Source organism: Rissa tridactyla, chromosome 3 (genome assembly GCF_028500815.1).
Source record: "Rissa tridactyla isolate bRisTri1 chromosome 3, bRisTri1.patW.cur.20221130, whole genome shotgun sequence".
Classification (NCBI taxonomy): Eukaryota; Metazoa; Chordata; class Aves; order Charadriiformes; family Laridae; genus Rissa; species Rissa tridactyla.
The window spans coordinates 16,601,177-16,627,480 of record NC_071468.1 but is presented as its reverse complement, the minus strand read 5'-3'; the positions used below and the strand labels follow the sequence as shown (position 1 = coordinate 16,627,480).

General features: G+C 37.5%; 2 protein-coding genes across 6 annotated transcripts in view; one reads left to right on the top strand and one right to left on the bottom strand.

The window, feature by feature from the left end:
- The window catches only part of CNIH4 (cornichon family AMPA receptor auxiliary protein 4), a 28,544-nt gene extending 17,036 nt beyond the window's left edge, over positions 1-11,508 (top strand). Inside the window, exon 5 of the mRNA XM_054194758.1 lies at positions 9,301-11,508. Within this exon, the coding sequence (XP_054050733.1) occupies positions 9,301-9,331 (31 nt within the window). The 3' untranslated portion in view covers positions 9,332-11,508. The remainder of the gene's footprint in view (positions 1-9,300) is intronic.
- WDR26 (WD repeat domain 26) overlaps positions 1-26,304 on the bottom strand; it is a 28,634-nt gene that overhangs the window by 728 nt on the left and 1,602 nt on the right. The window contains exons 2-14 of one of the 5 annotated variants that reach the window (XM_054194749.1): positions 25,789-25,888; positions 25,596-25,652; positions 18,777-18,913; positions 18,075-18,172; positions 17,097-17,253; positions 15,338-15,394; positions 12,281-12,419; positions 8,091-8,231; positions 6,597-6,716; positions 5,695-5,840; positions 5,081-5,159; positions 4,468-4,597; positions 1,518-1,703 (exon numbers count right to left, since the gene is read on the bottom strand). In XM_054194749.1, coding sequence (XP_054050724.1) covers positions 1,518-1,703; positions 4,468-4,597; positions 5,081-5,159; positions 5,695-5,840; positions 6,597-6,716; positions 8,091-8,231; positions 12,281-12,419; positions 15,338-15,394; positions 17,097-17,253; positions 18,075-18,172; positions 18,777-18,913; positions 25,596-25,652; positions 25,789-25,888 — 1,547 coding nt within the window. Of the gene's footprint in view, positions 1-23; positions 579-1,517; positions 1,704-4,467; positions 4,598-5,080; positions 5,160-5,694; positions 5,841-6,596; positions 6,717-8,090; positions 8,232-12,280; positions 12,420-15,337; positions 15,395-17,096; positions 17,254-18,074; positions 18,173-18,776; positions 18,914-25,595; positions 25,653-25,788; positions 25,889-26,304 lie in introns of those variants that run through there. The other 4 variants (XM_054194750.1, XM_054194754.1, XM_054194751.1 and 1 more) reach the window with 4 other exon arrangements.

The window sequence follows — 26,304 nt, the reverse complement described above, 5'->3', positions numbered from 1 at the left end:
GCAAAAACAAAAACATAAGAGAAAGAAATCACACCTTGATGATCTTATCAATAGTTAATATTTCTATTATAAAGTCATTAATACAGTGTATTGACATAAGTTTTACTGAACAAACATTAGTTAATGGATCTTATACTGTAGCCAAATCCCATGCTAAAAGTTACTTATTTAGATACCATTATTCGTATTAATTTAGAGAGTAATTAAGCATGTTAGATGTCGGTACACAAAAGGCATCTCTTCCAAAAAGAAGAAAACACACATTTGCATTCCAGTTCCAGGGCAGCGTGCTAATTACAAAACTGTCTGTCATCCATTTAAGATTCCTAAGTTGTTAGGTATTATTCCATGCAGCTACACCTCTTGTGGAAGCACTGCAGTGAGAAATCCATTTTCTATTGTTTTGATTTTTATGGCGTTTACTAGCCCATTTTCTGGAGGGACTAAGAAAGAGAGCAAGCAGTTAACTGGAGAAAGCAAACAAAACCCCGAGTAAAACCAACTGGAGGGTAGAGGCTCTGAGTCCTTATGGGTGCCCTGAAGGTGTTATAAACAGGAGATTGGCCAGGCTGGTCCACCTAATCCAAGACCAGAAGCAGATGCGTCAGAAACCACAGGAGCAGGGAGGGGAGGTAATTTTTGCTCCTGATATCCTTCCAACTTTCATTCATTTTCGCTTAAGGGACACTCTGAACTAGAGGTGTTTACTTATCTAGTAGCACTCAATGGATTTCTCCGATTACTTTGTCTGGGTTCCCCTTGCACTAGGTCCACACCTAGTATCCATGAGGTCCTGTGGCAATGGGACACACTGTGTTTCATTTTAACGTCTACTGTAAATTTTTACCACAAGGTTGAATGTGTAATGACAGAAGCCGATAAAATGCAGAACAACCCCCGCGGTGGTCATCTCGTTAACAATTCGGGGAGGGGGGGGGGGGGGTTGTATTGTGTTGTGTCTCTCTCCTGGACACAGATGATTGCTGATGGGTAGGAAAGAATCAATTGTGCATGTATTTTATGGTGGGGAAACTTCACTCTCTCTAGACTTTAGAGATTCCTTTTGTAAGCATTGTAATAGCATTATTCAGTTTGCAGTGTGGTGAGAATACATTCTTTAAATTTTAATAACATTGTATGTTATTAAATCTCAAGCATCGGAGGCTTTTTTTTTTTTAGAATTCTACATAAATAAGATAATATAATCCTGAGGTCTTAGTGACACCATGGTTTTCTATAGGGCCATGTCAGAAATTTGAGTATCATTTTGGAAATACCAGTTGCTTCCTTTTTATTCCACAAAAAAGTAATTAGACAAAAATCAACAGCCATACATTAAAAAAAAATAAATCAGTAACTCAGTAACTTTTTTTTTTTTAGTAAAAGTAACAATTCTAACCCAAGAGTTAAAAGCATTTTTCGATCCTATTTATGGTAAAGAAAATCCACAGAACCAACTGCCTTTGATGTAAGCTTTTAGTGATTAGAGAATACAGACAAACACACAGTTTTTTTACCTTCAATATCCTGGTTGTCTACGAAAGGCGCTGGTCCCCATATTCTAACAGTGCCATCATCAGAGGCGCTGGCCATCATGGATGGAATCTGTGGGTTCCAGCTCACACAATTAACAGTACGCGTGTGCCCTGTCAGCTCCGCAATTGGCAGCTCGCTACGCTTGTGCCAAATATATACTTTGTGATCTAAATAAAATACACATTTTAAAAAATAATGAGAAACACTGTTCTGCGCAGACCGATTTGCCATATCAAACAGCACTTCCACACAAGCTCTCAGCAACTAAAACACCCCATTCGTGTTGCAAAACCCATGTCTAAAGCTTGTCTGTTGAACGTGCAACAGCACTAACAAATTTTTTCTACTAAAAGTGATCAAAATAATATGGGTAAAACTCTTCCATTAAAAGGCATGTTCGCCTTCAACACTACAATGCACATACGCCAATACACAGCTAAAGAGAAACCAAGCTACTCCTAAGTTAAAGATGTGAAGTTTTAACCTTATTCAAAAGGAAGTCTTGCAGATAATTTTTTTCCCCTCACTCTTATTTACAGATTAGTACATGCATTATAAAGTCATGAGTACTAACGCAGAATATTTACAACCACCACCTGTTGATGAGTACTAGATAAGATCACTCTATAGTTTACGAAATACATCTTAATACTGAAGACCTAAAACATTCCAGTGAAAGAGCAAACAGGGCAAATGAGGGAGGACAAAGCAGCTTAATGTCTCAGATTGTGAGCTATTACTGTCTTTGACAACAATTAATTCTTGTATCTTAATCATTTAAAGATATGAATTTGTACATATTAAAGTAGATGCAATAGCCCTACAGATCTTATTTTGTGATGGGAAGCTTTTAATTACTTCTAAGAACATGCTAGAAATAGAATAGTAAACTGGTCAGACACTCCACTGCAGTTTTTAGAGAAGTGGTACTGCTTTATAACTAACTGTATTTAAGAATAAAAGACCAGTTGTTTGGGGTTTTGTTTTGTTTTTCTCCTCCCAACTGTAGACTAGCAGCCTTTAACAAGCCTGTGGGTTGACCTCTCTAGGAATGTCTTTGGAATATTCCAAAGAGAGCTATACAAACTGAACAAGTACGTGTTACTAGTATTACACAAAAGCCTAGTATTTAGGTCTAGCATATCAAATGAAAGTATTTTAATCTATTTGAAAGGTTTTAATGTAGATGTCATCCTGAAGGCTTAGCCAACAAACCAGTTTTCCTCTATTCCTCCTCCCAAGCCCTTACAAAACAAACTTTCTCTCTGACCTACCTGCTAGAATATCATCATGGAACCACGTGATAACTCCCTTGTCTTCTGCTTAATCAGCTCATTTGAGTGTATCACCTTTATATATACTTGCTTTGATGCAAATGTTCTGGTTGTGTTTACATTCCACTTAGGACTTCAAGAGACTACATATCCATGCTATTAATCAAACAACACAATTCACTCTCTGCTTAAACACTGGACACGCAAGCCTCTGCTGTCTGGGAGAATCAGAGCCTAAACACAAACCAGTACTTTGGTGCTTGTCAGAATGCCTGTATTTTCTTTTGGAAAAAACAAGTTAACTAGATTAAGGCAGCAAATTTCCCCTCTCAGAAAGAGACCTCCATTTTCTTCCTAGGGATGTGTTAGAAAAAAGCCTACCTAGCTGACAACATACGTTAAAGTTTAAGAGGTTATGACAGTGTAATCAATATTTTTTTTTTTTTTTTTAAAAAAAGGCTACAACAAAGTGATGTCATTTTTGTTTTGTTCACTTGTTTTTTGTGGCCACTTTCTCAGTAGCCACATTTACAACAATTCAGTGCAAAGAGGCAACAGCTTCAGACAGTCCAAATCCAAATAGAGTGCCATCAGTTTCAATTACTGCTCAGTAGTTCTTAGACAATTAAATAATAAAGAATAAATAAGGGGGGGGGGGGTGCACGGGAAGGACCGATGCACCGTAGTATCTACACCTACACATCAATATGGCTCAACACAAATCCTGAGCTTTCAAGTACTCGGGTCCCAAACCAAGAACTTTGTTCCAGCATGAAGAGGTTCACACCAGATTGGAGGGCTGGAGGTGCTGTCCTTCAGTCCTTCTATTCCACTGGGTCTGGTCACAGGGTAAAATTTGTTTTTATTTTAGACATATTTGGTATTTTCCAGAAAAGGACAGTAGTAAATATCCTGGCCAACCTTATTTCCTAACAGCTGTGAGTTATGTAGTACTAACAGTGATTGCTTACATGTTCCAAGTGTAATTCTTAGCCCTACATAGACTAGAATCTTAAGTGACCTCCATAGGAGGTGATGGCAATACATCAGTGACAGAACCGAACCAATTTAAGATACAAACCATTAACTAATTTCTATCCTTGCCACAGGCAGTTGAATAAAAACATACCACAAAGCTTTTGATCACCAAGAAACCCTACCAGACTATGTCAACAACTGCTTAATTTGAGACCATGCTTAATTTGAAACTACTCTGTCCATAATTAAGATGATGAATCTATTGAAATTAAAATAACCTCACCACACCTGTATCTTCAACAGGCAAATGAAGCTGTTACCGCCCAGAAGTATTTTTGAGTCAAGCCATAGACCTAAGTACCATACCACAAAAAGAAAAAGCCTCAAGAACACCCCACCCACTTCTAATTAAAACTGTGCAGGTGCTTTTGCTTTAGAGGACCAACACAAAAAAGTGTCATTAATGCTTTCTACTACTACCACCATCCTCTGAAAAGATTCTTTCTGCTAGCACACAATTATTTCTTCAAGTATGCCACAATCTCAGTGCTCCTCAAACTTATTTAATGAATCAGCTGCTTGCTTTTATAGATGACAGTTGCTAACAACAACATTATAAAAGTAAGGTATAGGAAGGATACAGCGTTCCAGTTTTCTTCACAAAGGGGAATGACGTTACCTTCACTGCCACTCGCAATGAAATCTTCATTATGACCTCCAAAACATGAGTGAATTGTGTAAAATCCTTGTGTAACACCTTGATACTTTCTCACTAAAACTCTGTCTTGTAAGTCCCATAAGTGAACTCCCTGGGAGTAAGTATAAAGAATGTTATTTTACCATTAAACATTATTCATTGCATTCTTTTGAAACACTATAAAAAATTAAACATGAAAGTACATTACTTCAGCCAACTTCAGTACTGTTACTAAATCAAAAGCATAAAGATATACCAAATTACTAGATTAAACTTCCAGTCTGTGGTCCCTTCTATTCCGAAAGCTCCTATTCTTACCCAAGGCTCCAAAAGTAGAAATAAATAAATAAAACATTTAATGGTACACATTTCACAGTATGAAACTCGACTGTAAATCAGTCAAAAAAAGCGAGTCTCAAAAATGAGACTGCCTTCTTGTCAGAGAATGCCATGCTACGCTTATGAATATTAAGGCCTTCGTATTACACGAAATGCAGTTGTTTAATATCAAATATTCCAATTCGCATCTAAATATTTAAAAACGGGTAGCAGTTGCAAGCAGATTTATTTGCGTTTCCACTTATCACCAACTCACCTGAGTTGCTACATTTAACAAAGCTAAACGGCCATTTTTTGAAATAGTAAACGACATAATAGGGTGATCTTCTTGCACTCTGAAATGATAAGACACATTGGTGTTAAGAGTACGCTTAACCAAACAATGATGCAACACCAAGACAAAAGGCACGTCCTGTCTCTGCAATATTATCAGGGAAGGATAGTTCTGAATTTGAAATTAGGTATGTCTCTTTATGTCAGTACAAGTCAGGTCTGTGATAATTTGCTTACACTTATGACAAATCCCAAGACCAAAAGGGATTTCAGACCTCAAATCCAACTCCTAACTTCAAGGCAGGATCTACTAAAATATGTCAGGAATCGAGATGAAGACAACTCTTGATGACAGAAGCGTCAAAACATCCACCAGAAACCTACTCCAATGCTTATATGAAGTTATTTCTAATACTCGATCTAATGCTTCTTGCTGCAACTGGAAGTCATTAATTCTTATCCCATGTTGTCCTCCTCCTCTTTTAATACTGAGAGCATTTTAAGAATTTATTTCCCATCCTGCTCCACAAACCCTTCCTCAATCATCTTCTGATAGCAAGAACCAGGAGTTCAAAAACCAAAGAAAGAGGTAGTTACATGTTCCTGTCTGTAAGATCCTCAAAGTTATAACCCCGAATTCGCTGGTGTGTGTCCGACGCTAGAACAGTTTTCCCATCACTCAAGCACCAAAGGCATTGTACTCTCACCCCTTCCCAGGAGTCAAGCAGATTACCATCTAAATCCTAATCACAAAGAGAAAAACAAAAAACAGAACAAAACTGTTAGTCTCAATTTTCTGAGGAGTTGTGACAAAAGCATCTTTTCCACCTTCTGTTCAGACAATTGCTACAGAAAGCAATCTCACCCTGTAAAAGAGAGAACTTAATGAATTAGGCCTTGGTTGTCTTAACCAAGAGCTTTTGTAGGTATCTAACTGTCCTGGAGAGCTAAGAATGCCTTTCATCACTTATTTTCTTGTGCGTGACACGTGCAATCTACGTCACGTCACAGAGCTCACCTTTGCAGTGGGTGAGGTTTGCATATTGCACTATTATTCTGGGCACCAATTCAGGTGACAAATAAAGTAGGGTGAGACTGTGGACCACCACCCAAAATCAACACTAGTCAAGTAATGAGGGTTTCAAATTTCTGTTCACACTAAGCAAAGACAGCACGCAAAAAATTAAGACAGACATAGTAAAAAAAAAAAAAAAACCTGTGGAATAAACAACATTTGTGGACAAAAGCAGCTAAGAAAGAAATTCCCAGCCCACAAACTCTCCTTTAGGCATCTACAAAAGATGCTTGAACCCCTCTGATTGCTACATACAAACAGAAGTGCTGCTGAAATACTTGCATTACTGTATTGCTTCTTTGAATTACAAAGGATCAGAAGCTTTAGCGTGTGCACATACGAAAAAACACGAGCCTCAGATTTGACTGTGACAGAACTTTCACTTCTTGCTTTCTTTTCAATGGGACAGATGCAGAGAACTTACACACTGATAGAACTGCCCACGCTGACCTCCCGTTACAAAACGCTTCCCATCAGGATTCCAGGCCACACTTGTTAAACTGTCTTCGTGAGATTGGCTCATCTTTGTCCTCAGCTCCCCAGTCTGGAAAATAAACAAAGGCAGCAAGGCCTTATAAGGCCAGAGCCCTTTCCCAAAAAAGCATTGATAATTTTATCTGACATGTGTAGTGTTTGGAAATGCATTATTTCAACAAGTTTATTAAAAAGCAACACAAACCTATGAATAATGCAATAAAAAGGCAGAACTACTTCAACATCTCCAGTAAGCCTGGACTTGATTTGGGACAATTTCTTTTGTCCCTCAAATCAGGAGAGATGGACTAGTTGGTGTGTCAGACAACTGGAAGATTATAAGTAAAGAGAGGAATTGAAAGAAGTTGGAAGAACACATAAGAGACGAGCAATATGAAATGAAAACAAACATAGAAAGCAAGGACGCAGGAGGAGACCAAAAGAAAATGGAGATGACAAAATACATTTTAGTAAAAAGCTGGAGTATCAGAGCGTTTAGAACATTTTCCTCCCTGAGCTGTAGCTCTCCATGCCAAAATTTAGCTTTCATCCACAGCTTATAACACTACTGTTTCACACAACAGAGAGCCAGTAAATGGCTTACCGTTGTCAAAACAGTAAAGGCTTCTCTCTATTCCCTTGTGCCAGCTCTAGTGGCCTTCACTGTGCCAATTTAATCAATTGAACACAAGAAAAGTATTCCAAGGGTGAAAAAAAAGGAAGCGTTTTTGTTTTAGGAAACTAAATTAGTTTGGAGTCCAAGACAGTAAAAGAAAGACTATATAAACCACAACCAAGGTAGGGGAAGCTTTTACATCAATTCAAGTGTCCGTTAAAAAAAAAAAAATCAATAGCAGAAAATGTGTTTCAATTCATGGAGGAAACAGCTAAATAATCTAGTGTCTGACTGAAAAACAAAGTTCTGAAATCATACATTTAAGCCTTTGTGGACCTTCCACCAATATCACTGGGAGGGTTACACAAAATAAAAATAACTTGTATCTTTTACTTCTGCTACTTATCAAAATCTTCAGCGAGCAATTGCTCCCCTTAGATGATAATTCTACCCTGTGTTTCTCTTGATTAATTTACTCTGCTCATCTCTTCAGTAGCCCTCTAAGGTCCTATGGATTTACACCATCCCTTCTCAGAAGTGATCTGTAACCAGATACACTAAAATTGATGCACAGTCCTGGACACTTAAACTTGAACTCTAATTTCATTTCTGTACAAACGGAGTACAGAATTTGTAGGCCAACATAGTCTGTATTTCAAATTAGGGAAAAAAACCCAAAAAAGATCAGTCTCTCTTCTTTACACAATCACACCTTTGTACAACAAGTCTGTAGAAGCGACTTCCTTCATGCTTAGCATATTTACATATTGAAACAAAAGCAGTAGGCTGACCACAAAGTCTTATTTTTTACTCTTAGTCACCACTTACTTGTACATTCCAGAGCCAAAGCTCAGAACAATCATCTGGGCCACAGGCAACAAGATAGTTGTCATCTGGACTCCAAGCAATATAAGAGACACCATATGCATGACCTTCTAACGTCTTAAGTAGTTTTAGCTGGTGAGTATCCTGAAACAAGAGAGATTCTGTTAAGATAATGCAAATAAACTCCTACTAGATTTCACGTATACAGCGTGTCCAAGCACAGCACGGCAAGTTTGCTTGATGCAACTTGGCACCTGCATTTTACAAGGCATATGAATAGGTTCCTATTGGAAAAGCAGCTGCTAGTTTACAGAGTAGAAACAAAGTGAAAGCTTCTAAGTTTCAACGTGCAAAAAAGAACACTTGTAGATAATTTTGTTCTAGTCTTCCATGATTCTGAACATGAAACTCCCAAAATACTGTTGCACACAGAGTTGCACGTTACATTACACTTGGTTTAGTACAGAAGATTTCTGTAGTGTCAAGTCTCTCTACATCTACTCGTATACAAAGTACCATTATCCATATTTTACATAATGAAGTTACTTTCATAAAAGTAAAGACATGCCGGGACTCTCTTACGGTTAAACAGAGAACCAAAACCTTTATGCATGCTGAGAAGGGAAAAACCTCCAAGTGCCAATGTTTTTATAAACTTGAGTATATTTTGTGTGTGCTGCTTAGGAAAAGTTTTACAGAAAGATATTTTTAAAAGCTTCCTTGAGAGGTGTTCTTAGTGCTGCCTACAGCAAGCTGTTCTATCTTTTCTGCCAGATTTAGTGAATGAAGCATACTTGGCTCACACAGAGTACCTTGTATCACCTTTATGCTACAACTCTTCTAGTGCTGCCTTGTCAGAGGAACTTGACTTTCAAGCAGCTTATCAAAATAAATAGTACAGCTGGATACTGTGAAACAACCATACACTGGCTTCCTAAATACAGAAACCTGCTTCAATACAGTATTAGCACTGACTCGACAGCAACATGCATATACAGAAAGTAGAACTGAGCTTGTTAAACTGTTGACAGTAGTTTTTGTGAAGCCTGTTGGAAAAGGGCAAGTGGATTTTCCTCCCTCACCCCTTCTTCCCCCCACTCCCCGGGTCCTGCATGGGCAATGTTTATACCTCCCACTTATCTTTAAAACGAGTGACTTGTTTGAAAATCTACCTTGATGTCTCTTATTGTCCCCTCTCTTTCTTTTGTTTTAGTATTAAACAGCAGAGCACCTCCTGGTTCTAAAGAGAAAGAACACGGTCAACAGAGTGACACCAAGAACTGTTTCCTGGGATCAGCTGCAAGGGATTTGGTGACTCTCAGCCAGCCTGCAGCTTTGAAGGTTCTGTTAGCTAGAAAAGCTAAACTCTTCAAAAGAAAGCAGGCTAAGAATAATCTTCAAAGCACACTGAAAAAGAGGCAAACAAATGGACCTCCTCAAGTCTCCTTTTCCATTCTAATTATTATTCCTGAAATGCATTAGACACTGCTGTGTCTGTAGCTAAACTGATCTGCAAGGAAACAGAGTCATGTCTGACATCATCTCACATCCTGGAGCGCGCCTGCAACTGATGTGTTTCTTTTTACATCAGGATTAAGTAGCCTGTCACTTCTGTATCACGTTTTCTATTCCCCTTCTAATGATAGTACTTTGCGGCTATTGCTATCTCTCATACTTCTCTGCAAATACAGCAAAACTGCTATATCATGTTTTGCTCTAGACCAGCAGTCAATGATATTTCAGGAAAACAGCCCCAAGTTTAGTCAATCTGCTTCCCACCCACCACCAAAAGAAATACCAGCACTTCTGTCCCTTACATCTAGCTTCCCAGATTTTTGTTATGTAGAAGAAAGAACTATTCAGGTATCAACTTAACTCTGTAGTAGTTGAGATCCCTGGCTGAAAAGCCAAAAACCTGTCAACAGTTTTTAGGAAGTGCAGAAAAAAAAGGAAGGTTTCTGTAACGAACAAGTTGGAGAGCTCTATCCAAGAAGACGTGTGCCAGACAAGGTGATGCGCCTACTGTGCTTATCCTTTGTGCTCTAGAGATTCTGCCATGCTTAGTAACAGTCAAATAATGTCTTCCACACAGACATCCTAGTTCACTCAAGACATTACTTAATGCTGCTCAGTCTGCGTAAGAACTTCAAAACGAACAAATGAAAATGAAAAACAGAAGCATGGGTTAAGGCAGCTCAGACATGTAGCTGTGTCTTAGAAAAGAAATAAGAAATTCATGGTATGAAACGAAGAAGAGACATGGAAGCAATGTCATTATACATCAAGAGGGGTGATGAAGAAAAGAAAGGGAGAAATGAAGGATTCTCACACACATGAAGTATGCGTGGAAAAAGAAATGTAACACTGTTAATTTAAAACAGTGTTCTCCCATGGCTTGTCCACACAGAGTTGGATGGATGTTTCCCTGTAGTTTATGCATATAGACTAGAATAATTCTATATACCTAAAACTTTGAAAACCTGATTAAACTTATGGTTCAAAAGGCACTGTCAACTGCTACAGGAAATGTGAGAAGCGTGCTCTGGCAAATATGAAAATGAACTATTTAAGTTATGTGGCATAATGTTATTGAGGTATCTAGCTCCTTGAAAGGGTTTACTTTTTTTTTTTTTAAAAGTACTCAAATACAGAAGATAAAACTCTATAGAAAGCTGCTTTCCCACTATTTATTAGAGATTTTGTTCCTTTAGTAACCCTCGGCCAAGAAGGTTAGTCTAAACACTCACCAGATATTTGCTAACAATTCACTATAAAATGTGCTAATCAAGATGTTGGGTATTAAAACCCACCAATATAAAAGGAAGATGGGCCTCTACAATCAAGTGACAAGTCAACTGCAAAAAAGATTTGATCCTTAATTTACTTAGAGAATTACTTTGGTAAAAAACAAACAAAAACAACCCCACAAAAAATACAGATCATTTCCTAACTAAATAACAGAAGTCAGATTATGCCATTATGCATCTCTTGGCCCAGAGCACACTGGCCCCAGTAACAAACCGCAACGGTTCTATGCCTGAAAAATCCATAGCACTTGCTCACAGGCTATGTAACAGCTATGCACACAGAACAGGGTTTTAAGTTCTCCCATCTTCTTAACAGCAAAAAGGACCCAAATTATATGGCTTCCTAACCTGTAGTGGAAGGAAAGGATTAAATTCAGCTCTCAAATCCTACTGAAAGCCAGTATGGAATTGCAAAAACGTTTCATCTTCCACTTAGCATACCAGTTGGTAGGTTAAAAACTGTACGATTCTTACTTCTGATAGTGTTTTACAAGCGTTAACAACTTCAAATACTGTGTGCGTATGTTCGAGTTTATTCAGTTTTCAAGTGTTATGAAATACATGGACATACTTTCATATCACTTCCACAAATCAATTAAAACAGTCTTAGATTCACTGCTCAATCTTTTTATTTACGTAACAATACATAAATCTTGTAGATGTAGGATATTTCATATAAGAGAAACAGTGCCACATATTAGTATCAAATCCTAAAACCACAGTCTGTAAGAAAATGGATGGGTATACTTCCACATGTCAGTGAATTCTGACAAGTGTTTAAATCCTCGCCTCAAGCCAAGGCAAATCTTACAACAGCAACTAGCATGGAGTAGTATAATGATACAACTTCAGTTTAGCACATACCATTTTGTTACTCAGAACTAAGTTAATAAATGGTGAAATGGATAGAGTAGTTAGATCCAAGTGTACTAGTAGTAATAACAAGGGAACAGAAAGGGGTTAGGCACATACACAGATTAGAAGTACTGCTAGTAAGAGTGACTAGAAGAAAGATTCCTCACTGCCATGCCCCTTCCACTCTCACCCAATGCTTCTCGAGCCCTTCCAGCTGAGAAGCTCCCCTGGAGGGCATCAGCAGGCTCTACCATGTGGTACCAGCTAGGGGCACACAAAGCTCCTGCCCCAAAGCAGCCAACAGTTCAAGCCTGTTACACTCAGGCTTGTGAGTTTTCAATGTCCTCCTTCACCAACTCACACTGACTGTGATCTTCAGTCTTTTACACCCTAGAGAAATACCCTAGTCAGCAGCTACAATACATGTTAGCCTGTCATACAAAAAAAAATAAAAATCAAAGAATCCTAGAAAGAGAAAAAAAGAGGGAAGTGAAAGACAAATCATACACATTTAAGATGCTGCACACTTACTGGATCAACCTGCCATATAATAACAGTTGTGTCCTTAGATCCCGTTGCTAGTTTAGTGCCGTCATTGGAGAATTTACAGAACCACACTTCATTACAGTGCTCCGTTAGTATCTGCTGTGTATAGCATGGAAACTGTTTCCTGGGAAAAGAAAAGGATGTATTCACAGATTAATAAGAAAGCACTAAGATTTTTTTTAAAATTGAGCTAGCAAAAATTAAAACAAAAACTTATTTAAGTGTAAGAGCAGACAACTTGGAAAAATCCCCTATTAACAGCTGCTTCAAATAAGCACAGAATGAAGTCTCTTATCTGGTAAAAAGCTGATACCACCAAGCGATCGTAACTAATTTTAAGAACTTAGAACTACTCCTATTCCACTTGCATAATTTCTTATGCTTTCATGTAATTTGGAATAAAACTGACCTCATTAGGAGTGTAACAGTAATTACTATACGCTTCTATGATGTATAAGGAAAATACTGGAGTCCAAACTCTTTGAACCCTACATGCAATGTTTTGTTTACAAGTGAGGTTTCTGTAACTACCTAACTTGCTTAGCTGTATCTTGACAAATCTTTAGGAGTGATTCTTACATAAAAGTGGAGTAAAAGAAGTCTTCTTTTTCTTGAATGTGATCTTGCAGTAAGTTAGGTGTTTCCTTCCCTTCATTGCCATTTTTCACTTTCTTTGCATAACTAACATGATACCATTATGAGCTTTCAAGTTGAACTGTTTTCCCTCACAAAATCTATGTTATTTTGTAAAACGTTAAGTGTTTATCAAACAAAGTATTATATGATAAACTACTGAAGGAGAAGAGTCAAACATTTCTCCAGAGCTAATATTTAATCTTCTAGTTACATACTGAGGAAAAGCTAACAGTCAAAATATGAAGTTAGGCAAGAACTAGAGACAAATTTTATTTTATTTATAGCTTGCCCACTGTACAAGAATTTTAGAGCTAAGCTAAAATCAATGTAGGCTTTTACAGTAGATGACTGCTTTTATAAGTAGTACTCCAGTTAACTACAAGTTCATTGTTCAGAGGCACTAAAAGGTAGTCTCTAACCATAGACGTTGTTTCTTGAACTGCAGGGATCCCGAAGCAGTTTAGTCTTACGTTGAGTTTTTATGGTGCTCAGTGCCAACAGTGCAACAAAACTCTAATGGGACACAGCAGTACTAATGTAACAACGACGGTCTCTGTGAACATACTTATCCCTGGACAAAAACTGGCCTAAAAGAAACCTAAAAACCCAACACCCTACTTCCTGTAAATTTGCATTCAAAAATACAGTTTGGTGGTAGCCAGGCTGACAGACACCCAAAAAACTACTTCTTACCAGAAGCTAGAAAAATTTCTGCCTAATACAGCGTCTATATATTCTCAATCCATTTTCTTTTACTAGAAGATGCTTCCTATACTCCCTGCTTAAAGACTATTGAGCAGCACTAAGAACCATACATCCCTCACTTCCCGTCTTATGGTAGAGGAGGACAGACAAAGTGTACATGTACATATACATATCCGTAGTTGGCTTCCTTGGGTATGTCTACTTACTCGTTTATAGAGAAACACAAGTCTGTTCCGCTCCCGCTTTAAGCTGACCAAGAGCTGTCTAGTTGCCACTAGAACAACACTGAGCCCAAGGTAAAAAGCCCCACCCATGAAAGAAGACTTTGTTTTCCTTGAAGTCTAGAGGGAAGTAGGCAAGCCCTTATATAGATATGTGCACCTACAGGAAGAGCATTTCATTATTATTTAGTCACATTGTAATAAGTTAATGTTTTTCCTCAGAGCAGCAATTTGTTCTAGAAGGTGAAAGAGTCTTTATCCATAATACGAAGTACAAGGGGCACACTGTGTCCCAAAAGAGCCTTTTCCAGCATATTCCATTTAAAAAAAAATACCCTATAGAACAATAGCTCTTGTATTTTAAAGCATAAAGAAAAACAGCCAAGGTTTTGCAGACATGAAAAGCAAGCAGCATAATGCTGGAGTACACAAGTTCCATAGTAAGGTGGTCTTTAGGTTCCTAAAAAAGGTAACAGGCACAGTCGATACAGCTGCTGCAGACATGTCCCAGTATTGAACTATGCTATTTGCAATCCAGTCAGATCAGAGTGCTCTCACAAAAAGTTCTCTTCACTTAACTAATGAAACATACAATCCGGCAAGTTTGACTTCACAGGTAGCAAAGCATGCATTAAATAAACCTTCTGCAGGAGGAAATAGCAGCAGTCTTGAAACAAGAAATCAAAACCAGTTGTTACCAGTTTCTGGTTTTGGTAATTAGGTATTGTTGTAGCTCAGAGGTTTTTAATTTTTTCTTTTTTGAAGTGTTTCATTACAAATTGTTCTGTTCAGCACAATACACTTGAATCATGTTGTTCACATACTGAAACAAAGTATCTAATAAAGTTATCTGTTGTATTTACAGAAGTTCAAAATCATAAATAAAACATCAAAGAGATACTTTTTTATTCCTTGTACATACAACAGAAGATCTATTCCTCAACTTCCAAAATGGTTCTTTTTCAAAAATGCTACATTAAGCTAGTACCTAGAAAGCATCAGCATTCACCTCTCATTGGGGCTTCACTGTTTCTAAACTCAGACTAAAGTTTATTTACATGAAAGCAAGACAAAAGAATTTGGGGGGGGGAAGCAGAGTGTACCCAAACAAACTGAAACTAGGCTGAAGGCTCTCAAAACAAAAAAAGACCACCCCCAAGAGCATCAATTCTTTATTATCAAAATCTCACACACAATAAGATGAAATCCCTCACCTTCACTCCCAGCAGTTTCTCCCTCTTATCTCCCACTCTTATTAAGTGATTAAGTTTTAGTTAAATATTTTACCTATTAGTGCAATGCAAGCATGCTTGATGAAAATATTGCCAGAAGTCCAAAACAGATTAGTTCCAAATAAAAAAGGGAAAGTTATCAGTGTTCTACCATTTAAGTATTACAGAACTTAAATCATCTAAGCTATTAGACTACTGTTACTTCTGTCAGTTTAATCAAAATTTGGCTTCCACTGTCTTTAACTCACCTCATTATGCCCAAGCATGGCAGCACGTACAGCGCACCACATACTGATCTCAGACCCCTGCAATAGGTAGGTACAATAGGTTGAGTTGAGGACAGAATGGAAGCCTTTATTTTGAAGTGGGTTTTTTTTGAAATTAAAGTAGTCACGAGTATGTATGTATACATACCAAATATGCAAGTTTAGGAAGTACCACATTAGGTGGGAAAAAAAAAAAAAATAATCCAGACACACCACCTATGGCTAAACTTATGTCAGCAAACAGATTCAGATAGGTGACATTCAAGTCCAGATTTGTTGCATATACTATCTTTTATATCTGGCTTCAGCTAAGTCCAACTTCAGTAAACCATGTTCTTTGCAGTTGGCTTGAATGCTCTTTGGGGTTTGAGTAATCACAAACCCCTATAGAACATCCAATGTTATTTATGGACTTGTAAAAAGACTAAAATTAAATCTCTTTCTATTAGTCTGATTTTAAGAATCACTTCTGAAGTAGGGAAGCCACAATTCCAGTATCTGATAATTTCCAATAGCACTTAAAAGGGGGTACAGTCAAATGTCCATGCACACACAAAACTGCTGCAACAATGTGATGTAGCAGAATTGCAAGCTAGACAATAATCTAAAAAAAAGTTACTTGAATACATAAAGTGCCAAGGATGTTAATTTTAAAACCTTAACATGGCTACAGTGAGGTACTATGGAAGTCTGCATCTTTAAAAACAGATTCCAAGTAACCCAAGAACGTAAGTCAAAGCAGCCAAGTTCAGAAAGTTTCTATAAGCAAGTTTATCAGCATTTAACTTCCTCAGATGAGCTAACCTTAACATGAAAAAAAAAAAAAAGATTCCCTCATAAGCCCAAGGGTTGGCCTGTTACATGAACAAACGTATATGGGTATCATATATTTTATAGCCGTCCTAGCCATGGTTCCCTTATTACACCATGTACAGTTTTCAATAAAAGCTACACCGAGTTTTTAGGTCATCGTCCAAGTTCTGCTGGATGAGAAAAAAACCACTCAAGTCAGCCATTTGTTACAAACAAACATCTTCCTGCTTCGTGTCTACTACGGTATGGCATTCTGAAGATTCAGAATCAGCATTAGTTTTGTTAAAAGTTATCCAGATAGCCTTAAGAGCTAATATGTAGATGTGAGAGTCATTCAATTCTTACTATCTTAAAAATCTGAGAAAGTAGTTCTCTATATCATTCATATTACATATTACGTAAAACAGAAATGTTTACTGCACGTTTCTACCCTGTTTTAACCTTTGCGTCTAAAAGCACCTCACTGGCCACTATTAAAGTTGACTTCATGAAGTATGCTTCAGTAGGTTTTCTGCATTCCAGCAAGCTTGAAGACAGAGTCTGGATAAGTAACATACTAGTGATTCTCCAGAGAAAAAACAGAGCAATCACGTGTTGATGAATAAACGGACTGGCTGTCCATCATTACAAGAAACAAGTGGCTAAGGATTAGCATAGTAATATATTCTTTTCATACCCATCTGATTAAAATTTTAAGCTTCGTTCTGACTCCATTTACCCCACATCCAGCTACCAAAGTCTTTCATACACACCTTCTCTGCTCCTCCCCCACTACTTATTTAATGAGAACTGTCTTTTTCCAGTCAACACCTGTTAAACCAACTCAGAGAGCTGTCATGTTCCTTTTAACAGTAGGTACAATTAGATTATTTTAAAAGACAAAGAAAACACATTGTTGCCCATCTTACAAGTAGCAAGGGTTTCTTACCTACTACAAACATGATCTATTAGCAGCGAGACAGAATCTAGATTACTATCTAGTTTGGTATTATGATATAGGCACCGGTCCCGTTGTAGTTCCACGGCCTGACGTAGCAGGTTCTGTAAACGCCTTGGAGGAAGCATCACTGATGGGGGTAGATACGCTTTAGAAGAGTAATAAAACAAAACAAAGGTATATCAAAACCAAGTTACAAGTAACAGCATATTTTGATTTGAGTGTTTTTGGAAAAGACCTTAGTAAATAAAGCTTAAAAGCTACAGGAAAAAAGTGCACACAGCTTGTCAAATTTACAGCTATACATCGGGAATTAGAAACACGAACTTCTGAAAAGCAGAACTGTATGCAAGGTATTTGTAGTTATAGCACATGTTATCCTGGCCAAGAAGCACCGTTTACACAAGCTAACTCAAAACCCAGTATTTAACAAAATATTTTAAATAATAAAACAACAGCATCAGCTGTGTTCATTTAAGGAATTCTCTATTAACACTATCAAAATAAAGAATACCATGGGTTTTACAACTCTGATACATAGTATTACACCAGCCACAAGAAAGAGGAAGAACTGTAATTCATAACAAAGTCTGAGACCACTATCAACCAGTACTAGTATCACTAGTGGTTACAGGCCACTCTTCGTTTTATCCTCTCGGTATAGCTGGCATTTACAGAACACTCTCCGCCACTCTGAACTGCATATTTAGTCACCAAGTTATACTATTACTGCATGCAGCAGAACTAAGAAATACAAGTTCCTATTACAAACAGTTTATCAGAGACAGCAAAAGGTTAGATACAGAAGACCAAAGGGTATAGGCATCTAAAGATATCCCCATTAACAAAGAAATACAAAAACAACAACTAGCAAATGCAGTTAAAGTCAATTCCCTGGGATATGTCATTATGTAAGATGTACCGGATTTACAGAGGTGGGAATAAATTCTAAACACTAGAACATCTTACTCTGGAGTTTGTCCAAAAGTTTAGATCTGGAAGCTGTTCCTTTCCCTTCCCACTCTGCTTTTGCACGCAAGTCTTCTGCATGGCTACACATCAGATACCTGTTTGAAAAAAGCGCACACACACCAACAGACCAAGTCTTTCTGGAATCATTCTTTTCACTTTTAAGCATGATATATATCATAACATTCTTAACAAACTGGAAACAGATGACTTAAGCTTGACACTGATAGGAAAAAAGGCAAGGAACTATTCCACACAAACATGCATCACCTTCAGAAGCATCTACAAATTGGCAATAGAAGTAAACAAACACGGACAGATTTTAGGAAGTTAGAAATGTCTTATTTTCATCTAAGAACAAACCAGACTATATTCACTTACTCATTAAATTTAAGAAAACAGGTTAATAATTCAAGATCAGATGACCATGCATGTGTATGTATTGAGTTCTAGTATTACAAAAGTAAATCATAATCAGGTTGTTTTCAAGCATCTGAAACAGAATATTGTCTACTGAACAGTCTTCTTTACTCACCATTTTAGCATATCTCACTACAGCTTATTAATCAACAGGATAATAGCTTTAATACAGTTTGAGGTGTTTGGTTGGTTGGTTTTTTTCTTTCACAGTGTCAGCTATCAAGACCTAGATAATTCCTTTGAAAATTCCACCAAAAGGGCTCTCAAAGTCCAAACACTTACCCACTGAGGACATGAATGCGTTCTGTATTGTATTTCAGAGGCGTCAGTTCACAGCGTAGAACTTGAAGTGCCTCCAGGACCTTGCCATCCTCCAGGTATTCCAGGTACTTCTGCTGCAGCAGCAAAAACTTCATCCTCTGACATGACAGAAAGCAGCAGTCAGGGGAAAAAGGTTGACTGAAGTTTCAGAAAACGTTTGAGCCTAAACAGAACAGTAGAAACCATTCTACTATGCCCTTCAGAAATACAGCTATATGTAATGTTTCATTACTTATTTTCTTTTTCCTGGGTTTTTCAACAACAGTGCAGCAATTAAGTTAGCCATGAATTCCCTTCCTGCCTTAAGGGCTCCAAGTATCTTCCTATCTCATTTCTCGGATTGCCCCTTCAACTTGTCTCATTTTCACACTCACTCCCTTTTCAGTCACCCTTCTTCAAACCCTGAATTAGACGGGCTTCCCAATCTTACATTCTATCAAGAAAAGCACCCAAAAGTAGATAATCACATACTTAGGACTGCATCACAGCACACAACACAACAGGCCCACTCAACAAGTGCTCATCCTGCTTACATAGGAGCTGACATGGAATGTTTGCATAGCCGCATAACATACAGCAATAACAAATTGACACTGCCTGAGGTTTTGTTTTGCAGTTCCATGTTAAATTGTTTTCCCTGTGTGTTGTATCATTTTTCAGGATTACAGAAAAAAAAAATAGTTTCCTATATTTAGAAACCACTTCTCAGAAGTAATCACTGCTATTTCATAGTGTTCCTTTCATCTTGTACAGTTTTTGGTTGTTTTCCTTTAAAAAAAACAACCAAGCCTGCTATTCCAACAACAAATGTTTGTGGATTAAAAAAAAAAAAAAGAAAAATCAAGTATTCATTTACTATATTCAAAAACCTGAAGTCCAAGAAGTTTCTAATATCAATTTATTAGAAACACAGTTTGGTTGTTTCCAGATGAAACCAACTATTCTGTGTTTGCACATCTTCTTTACAGTTACCAGAGAGAAAAGACATTTCCGGTCCACAAGACTCACCAGGTTAAAGAAGAAAAGTAAATTCTGAAGACAGATCACTGAGAAACAGAACGAAGATTAAGTGTAGCAAATTACATTTGCTTTTCTAATGAATACACCACCAGTTCAATCGCTGTTTTCCTTTGCTTTGTCAGACCTCAGGCACCTCATTATTTTCATGCTCATATTTGGTCAATGTTTACTCAGTTTCAAACACACTGCTAGCTGCCTTAAGTAGAGGGATAATCATGAAGTTTAAGACGTTCCTGTCCTATTAAAGCTTACATGAAAACTTTAAGGCTTACTATGTGTAAAATCCAAAGTTAAAGCATAAGACACCCTTAGCTTTCACAGATGTTCAGTTCTTCAAAAGAGTAAAATTTCTACATACGGTGCTATTAACTTACCACACAGCTTTGTGAAGCATAAAACATTACGTAGTAAAGGTGATTTATGTTCTAACATGTCTGTAGTACTCTATTGTCCCGTACATGACAGGCAAACAATATTACATTCCCTATCCTGTTGCTTAGTTTATTTGGAATGTTAGAGCATCGCTGTATGTTTTTTCCAGGTGAAGACAACACTTTTTGGTGTTCTGACATGTAGACAAGCAAAAGAAAGATATCCCAATTATTTACAGCCTCAGTGGTTGGTTCTATGCAGTGAGCCAGCAGACCTCACACTTATATACTAGCGGCAGGTGGGATAAGAGCTTCCTCTCACAGCTATGCACACGCTCACTGGGATGCATGGAGGTGCTCAGGTAGTAGCCACATACCATACTTCACTCCTCTTGGTCACCTCATACTGATGATCACCATCAGATTAAAAAAATAATGTTATTTCCAGCTTGTAATAAAAACCATAATCCCTCCAACTCTTCCTTCTCCATTCACTGCATCTAATATAAAGTTATATCATCTTTCCCTTAAATGTGATAACCATATCTGTATCTAATTACTCCCTACTTTTAGGACTTGGCATGTTAGTTTCATTTCTTTAGAGGAAAAAGTAAAAAGTGCAGAAAACCCTAAAACACAGTTTTTGCAACACCAGTCCTAACAATTCCATGGTAGCATTACAGGAACACTACCATGCAGAACACTGTTGCCAAGTTATCCAAAGAGGTACAACTTCAGAAGTTATAATTTAAAAAAAAAAAGTCATCAGCGTCATGTGTGACTTTGGCATATTAGAAATATAAAAGCCTCCAGAACAACACAGCCCTGTACACTTCATGCAGGAGTCTACTGTTAACATAATGGAGAATAAGTACAAAAGATAAGTTACAATTTAAAACTGCTTATCTACAGCAAAAGGCAGGGACTAGAGTAAAATGTTGATAGGGAAGTTAAACTGATTTTCTAAGCTATTTTGATAACTGCTCCAAAACTTGCCCTACAGCATACTCAAACAACAGCATGAATACAACCTCCGTAAGGCAAGTCACACTCCAGTGACACCGTATTTCAAGTCTTTTTTTTTTTTTTTTTTTTTTTTTTTTAAATATCGGGGACACTCGTGGCCTCCTGCCACTTATTTTTGTGCAACTATAGACTTTGCTGACAGATTTCACTGAACAGTTGAATTTTGTCTTCATTTTCCCCTCAACTACTTATATACCCTACTAACAGTATTCCTAATTACTTCCAATACCACCTTCTTAGGGTAGATAAGACTATTTTGAGTACATCATCTCTTCTCTTCTAGAGCCCAAATAACCTCTGCTATAGAAGGAAAGAGAACTGTTTATAATGGCAACTGTAAAGTAAAAATCCCACCACTTAAGTAGAATAGAACGAGTATAAAACTGATATGACACATCGCACCCAGAACAGCTTACTCATTCTCCATATTCTTTATCTGCTTTCCAAAGAAGGGAAATAAGAGTTATCATAATCCAAAATTATACCATGTACAATGTAACAGAAGTGCCTGGGATTTGTTGGTATCGTCTCAGTGTTTGTAATGGAGATTCAACATCATTACACTCCTTGCTGTTGAACAACTTAAACCCAGACACCACCATCACTTAGCTTATAGCAAAGATTCTTCATGCCATAAAACCCATGGAAGAGCACAACACACCAGTTTCAGCACTGCAGTCTGGCTGGTTCTATTCAGTTATTACTACTTCATCCTGTCTTTCAACTCTAGAGAGAGGACAAGGATAAAGTGCATTACTTTCCTGTTTCTAGAAGCTATTACTTCAGTGCAAGTTGAACCTCTGACCACCCTGGGGCAACACTAAGAGTTAACAGATTTACCGGGCGGGTGGGGGGGGGAGAGGTTGTTTTAATGTATGTACTAATTAGCACTTTGCTTTCTTCAAACTACAGCCTTTGATTACTAACATGAATGCTTAGTACTTTACTGCTTGATTGTCCTAATCATTAGTAGGAACCCACCTTGCAGAATCTTAAATTCTAGGAAGTTTTGCACGCACTGTGATTCACCATCACTAAGTAACTGAAGGTGAAAGCTTCAGCAACACAACTGTGAAAATACAGGACAAGCGTCCTCCCACAGTCAAGAAACTGGGCCATTTTGATCACTGGTTATGGTAGCAAAGCTTCAGAAGTTTAAAGACTAAAATGTATAACTACCTAATTTTAGGATTAGGTTTTGGTTATTTTTGACCTGCGTATCTTAATAAACTCCACAACTGTTTTATCACTGTACTAAGAGTTCAAAATAAATAAGTAAACACTGCTTAAACAACTCGTCTTTGAAATGAACAAGGTAACTAAAAGACATGCTGAAATCATCACCTGATATTTCAAGACATAAACCCGACACAGTAGCTATCTGCTTGAAGCCTCTTAAAACTAAGACCCCAATTTTCATCACTTTGTACTTGTTATTACTTTGGTAGTCTTGTAAAACACTGACAAGAGCACTTAAAAAACATCAAAAACTTAAGTGTAAGACTTGATACGTAAAGGGAAAAAAAATATTCTGGCCTGTAGAATTTAACAAGACTTCAACCATATCAAATCCTGTCACTTAATGAGTAATTCAATCTAACAGGGAACTGCCTTTAACACTGGTAGCAAGAGAGACACCCCACAGGCAGGTGGAGCACTCTGCTCCAACAAGAAGATATAAATCACCTTTTTTTGTTTATTGCCTGCTGCGGGCTGTATACCTCCAGCACTGGGTGAAAGCCCCATTTAAGTAAAAGAAAATAAAAAGTAAAGAGGACAATTTGGAAGTATATTCTAGATGACTATAGAGGAATAATCTCCAGATTTCTTCCCAGGTTAAATTAGTTACCCAAGACAGATGCCGTAACATGCCCAAGTAATCCTAAAGTAAGCAAAGCCTCGGGCTGGCTTGAAGCTGATATCTTCTAAACATTACTCAGGGAAAAATAACATGCTTGAATCAACTATAAAGTTTTCCTACAGTTTGTCTCAAGACAGCTGTATCTTATATGCTGTAAAAGTAAACATGACTAATCACACACTATATAGCACTTAGTTGTGTTGACACAAATAAAAATAGCAGACTGTGGTGTGTCCCCCCCAACATATCAACACACAGCATCAAAGGTTTACAAATTGAGATCAGCCATTTCAGAGTTAGTGTTTTCACCTGTAGAACTTACAGCACTTTGCAGAAATAAGGAAATTAAGACAGGAGTAGAACTTTCAAAATACATACACATTGCCTTCACAGACCAGACATTTCAAAAGCAGCTATATATCCTCGTTATTTTGTCCAGGTCATATTAACTATAAGTAAAACAAAAAACAAACACAAACCAAAACACCACACACACACACACCCTACTTTGTTAAATACTCTGTGTCATCTAAACTTTTACGTACCCATTCTTCTTGTACGCGCACATTTTTGAAAGATCTAGTCATATAGCATGAGTCACATGTCAGGAAACCCAAAATCTAATTTTCTGTTTTCAAAGAGCTACCTGCAGTAGTATCTTGTCTGGACCTTCCCTAATCAAGACATTTATCATCTTCAATAGTTCTGACTTAGTTGCAGTTGGGATTACCTACCGAGCATAAAGCATGCCTCCTTACCTTTAATGATCTTTCACTAATTTTCCGGGTGCTGACTATACTAATACCACCCGTAATCTCAACCATGTACAAAAAAGCTGGGTGGGGTGGGAGGTGGAGACAGCACGCAGGCAATGGCGTACGCATGAGCTCAACTTATCCTTGCAAGTCAGTATTGTCTTGCTAACACAGACATGCAAGACACTTATACTGTTATCTGTTTTAAATTATATGAAGTTTATATAAAGGAGAGTAAGTTTAAAAAGAAAATAATTCATATTTGGTTCAGGTGAAGTTTACTCTAAACCAAGTATTTTTATTGCACTAAGCTTAATTCAAGCAGTTAGACGTCAACATTAAAGAAGAGCATGCTTTCAGAGCCCTCCAAAACAACAGAAGGAAAACATCCCCTTTTTCCTCAAATTAAGTTCTCCAAAAAGTACAATGCTGATACTCAGTTAAAACTCGTGACTCCCATACACGTAAAACACTTTAATACCACAGAGAAACTTGATAACTACAGAATTTCAAAACATGAGAAAAATCTGCTTCAAAGGACCATTCATATTCACATAAAATGGTTTCATACTTCAGTCTCCACAAACTATTGAAAGCTGCATGCAATATTCTAAACTATTTGAACAGTAAGTCTTACGTATATCAAAGTCTTTGAGAAAAGAGAAAGTGAACTACTAGTCAAATTAAGAGATGCTAAGCTTTGGCCAAATTAATGGAACAGAATGTAAACTTCTCTCGAGGACCCTCTGATGTTTTGTTAAACATCTGTTTTTCCTACTTCACTTCCTGTTCTCTCTTTCTGTCCCTCCCCCAGACAGGAAATTGTCTTGACAACAAATGAATCAGCTAGAAGTAGAGCTAAGCAGCCATCAGCTGATTCTTCATTGTTGACAGTCACAGACACTTCAAAAAAAGCCCTGCTACTGTTTTCTTCCTAAGCGACCTTAGTCATTCTAACTTCATTTCATTACAATCAACATTTAAACAAAACAGAACAAGCCATTTGAAGAGCTAAGTAATGACTTTTTTGTATCTAGAGACAGAAAAATGAAACCAAGAAATACTTTCCTCAAAGTACCTGAAATCATAACCACCCATATTGTAATTGTCAAGTCACGGGACCTACAAATCTCTATTTCTAGGTTCATCTTTAAAAAAAAAAAAAAAGCCAGCCAAAGAGAAAAAGCTCTAAATAAAATCCTGAACAGCAATACAAATACATTTGCTCTTTAGAAGCCATCTGGAAAAGCAACAGCATTGTTCATGGTCTATAGCAGCCTCTATATTCTTGTAATGTGCTATTACAATGCCAATTCCACATTAGTATTACCACATTTTGTTTCTAAACTTCTCTTCCCTCAAGAAAACCTAACTCCCATAAACACCGCAGAGATTATGAGAAGTATTTCAAGTTTGAAATTAATAGTCAACATAGGCAGTTTCTACAGAAACTGACCTATTTTAGGACTGTTACAGGATTTATATTTTATCAGTTAAGCATGTTTAACAAAGTTTAAACATTCAGTACACCAAATATTAGCCTCAATACTTTTGGGCTTCCTATCTCACATTCTAAAAAAGAATTAAAAAGTTCAGATTAGTGTGACGTTTGTGATAGCATGCGAGCCACTTAAAGTAAACAAAAAAGAAAACAAGAACTACAGACAACCAACTCCATAGTGAAAGATTACATCACTACAATTAGTCCAACTATACAGCTCTGAAAGAGTTCAAGTGTGCCTCTTACCACAATTGCATGCGGAGAATGCACTAAGGCCTTAAGTTCATTCAGGTCGTTCTCAGCCTGCAGAAATGGGCATAAGAAAAAAAACAACAAAAAAACAAACAAAAAAGTATGTAAGGAGGGTGGATTTTGAATTCTCTCACAGATACTATAAATTTAAACAGTGGTTAATACAGTCCTATAAGCCCTACGTTACCTTATCCCATTCTCCTTCCATGACATGATTGCGGAATTTGGTAGCAGAAGGATGTTCTAAACGACATCCTGACTCTTGCATGAGAAGATCAACAGTCTGGCTGCAGGAGAGATACAGTGTAAAAAAACCCGACCAGTTTTACCCTCACAAATATACCGCCTGCTATGATAACAATTAACCATATTTAAAAGTAACTTTAATAAAGTAAGAATACTGTGACCAGGTTCAGACGCTTGTCCAAAAAGACTATCTCAGTTGCCCGAGACATGTAAACAGCTACCTATAGCCAAAGCAAGTTGTCAATGAGCTTGAAAGCTTTGCTGAAGTACCATAAAGTATGTGACTTACCAGCCACCACAAACAGCCATCCCTGCACAGAAGATAGACTTCATGAAGGAAGATACAGACTAGAAAGCTGTTAGCTACTGGCTACTATCCCCTGCCCCCTCCCTCTCCCCCCAAAACAATATGGAGAGCTACTACATCTGCCACAGGCCTAAGTTTTTCTTCTTCATC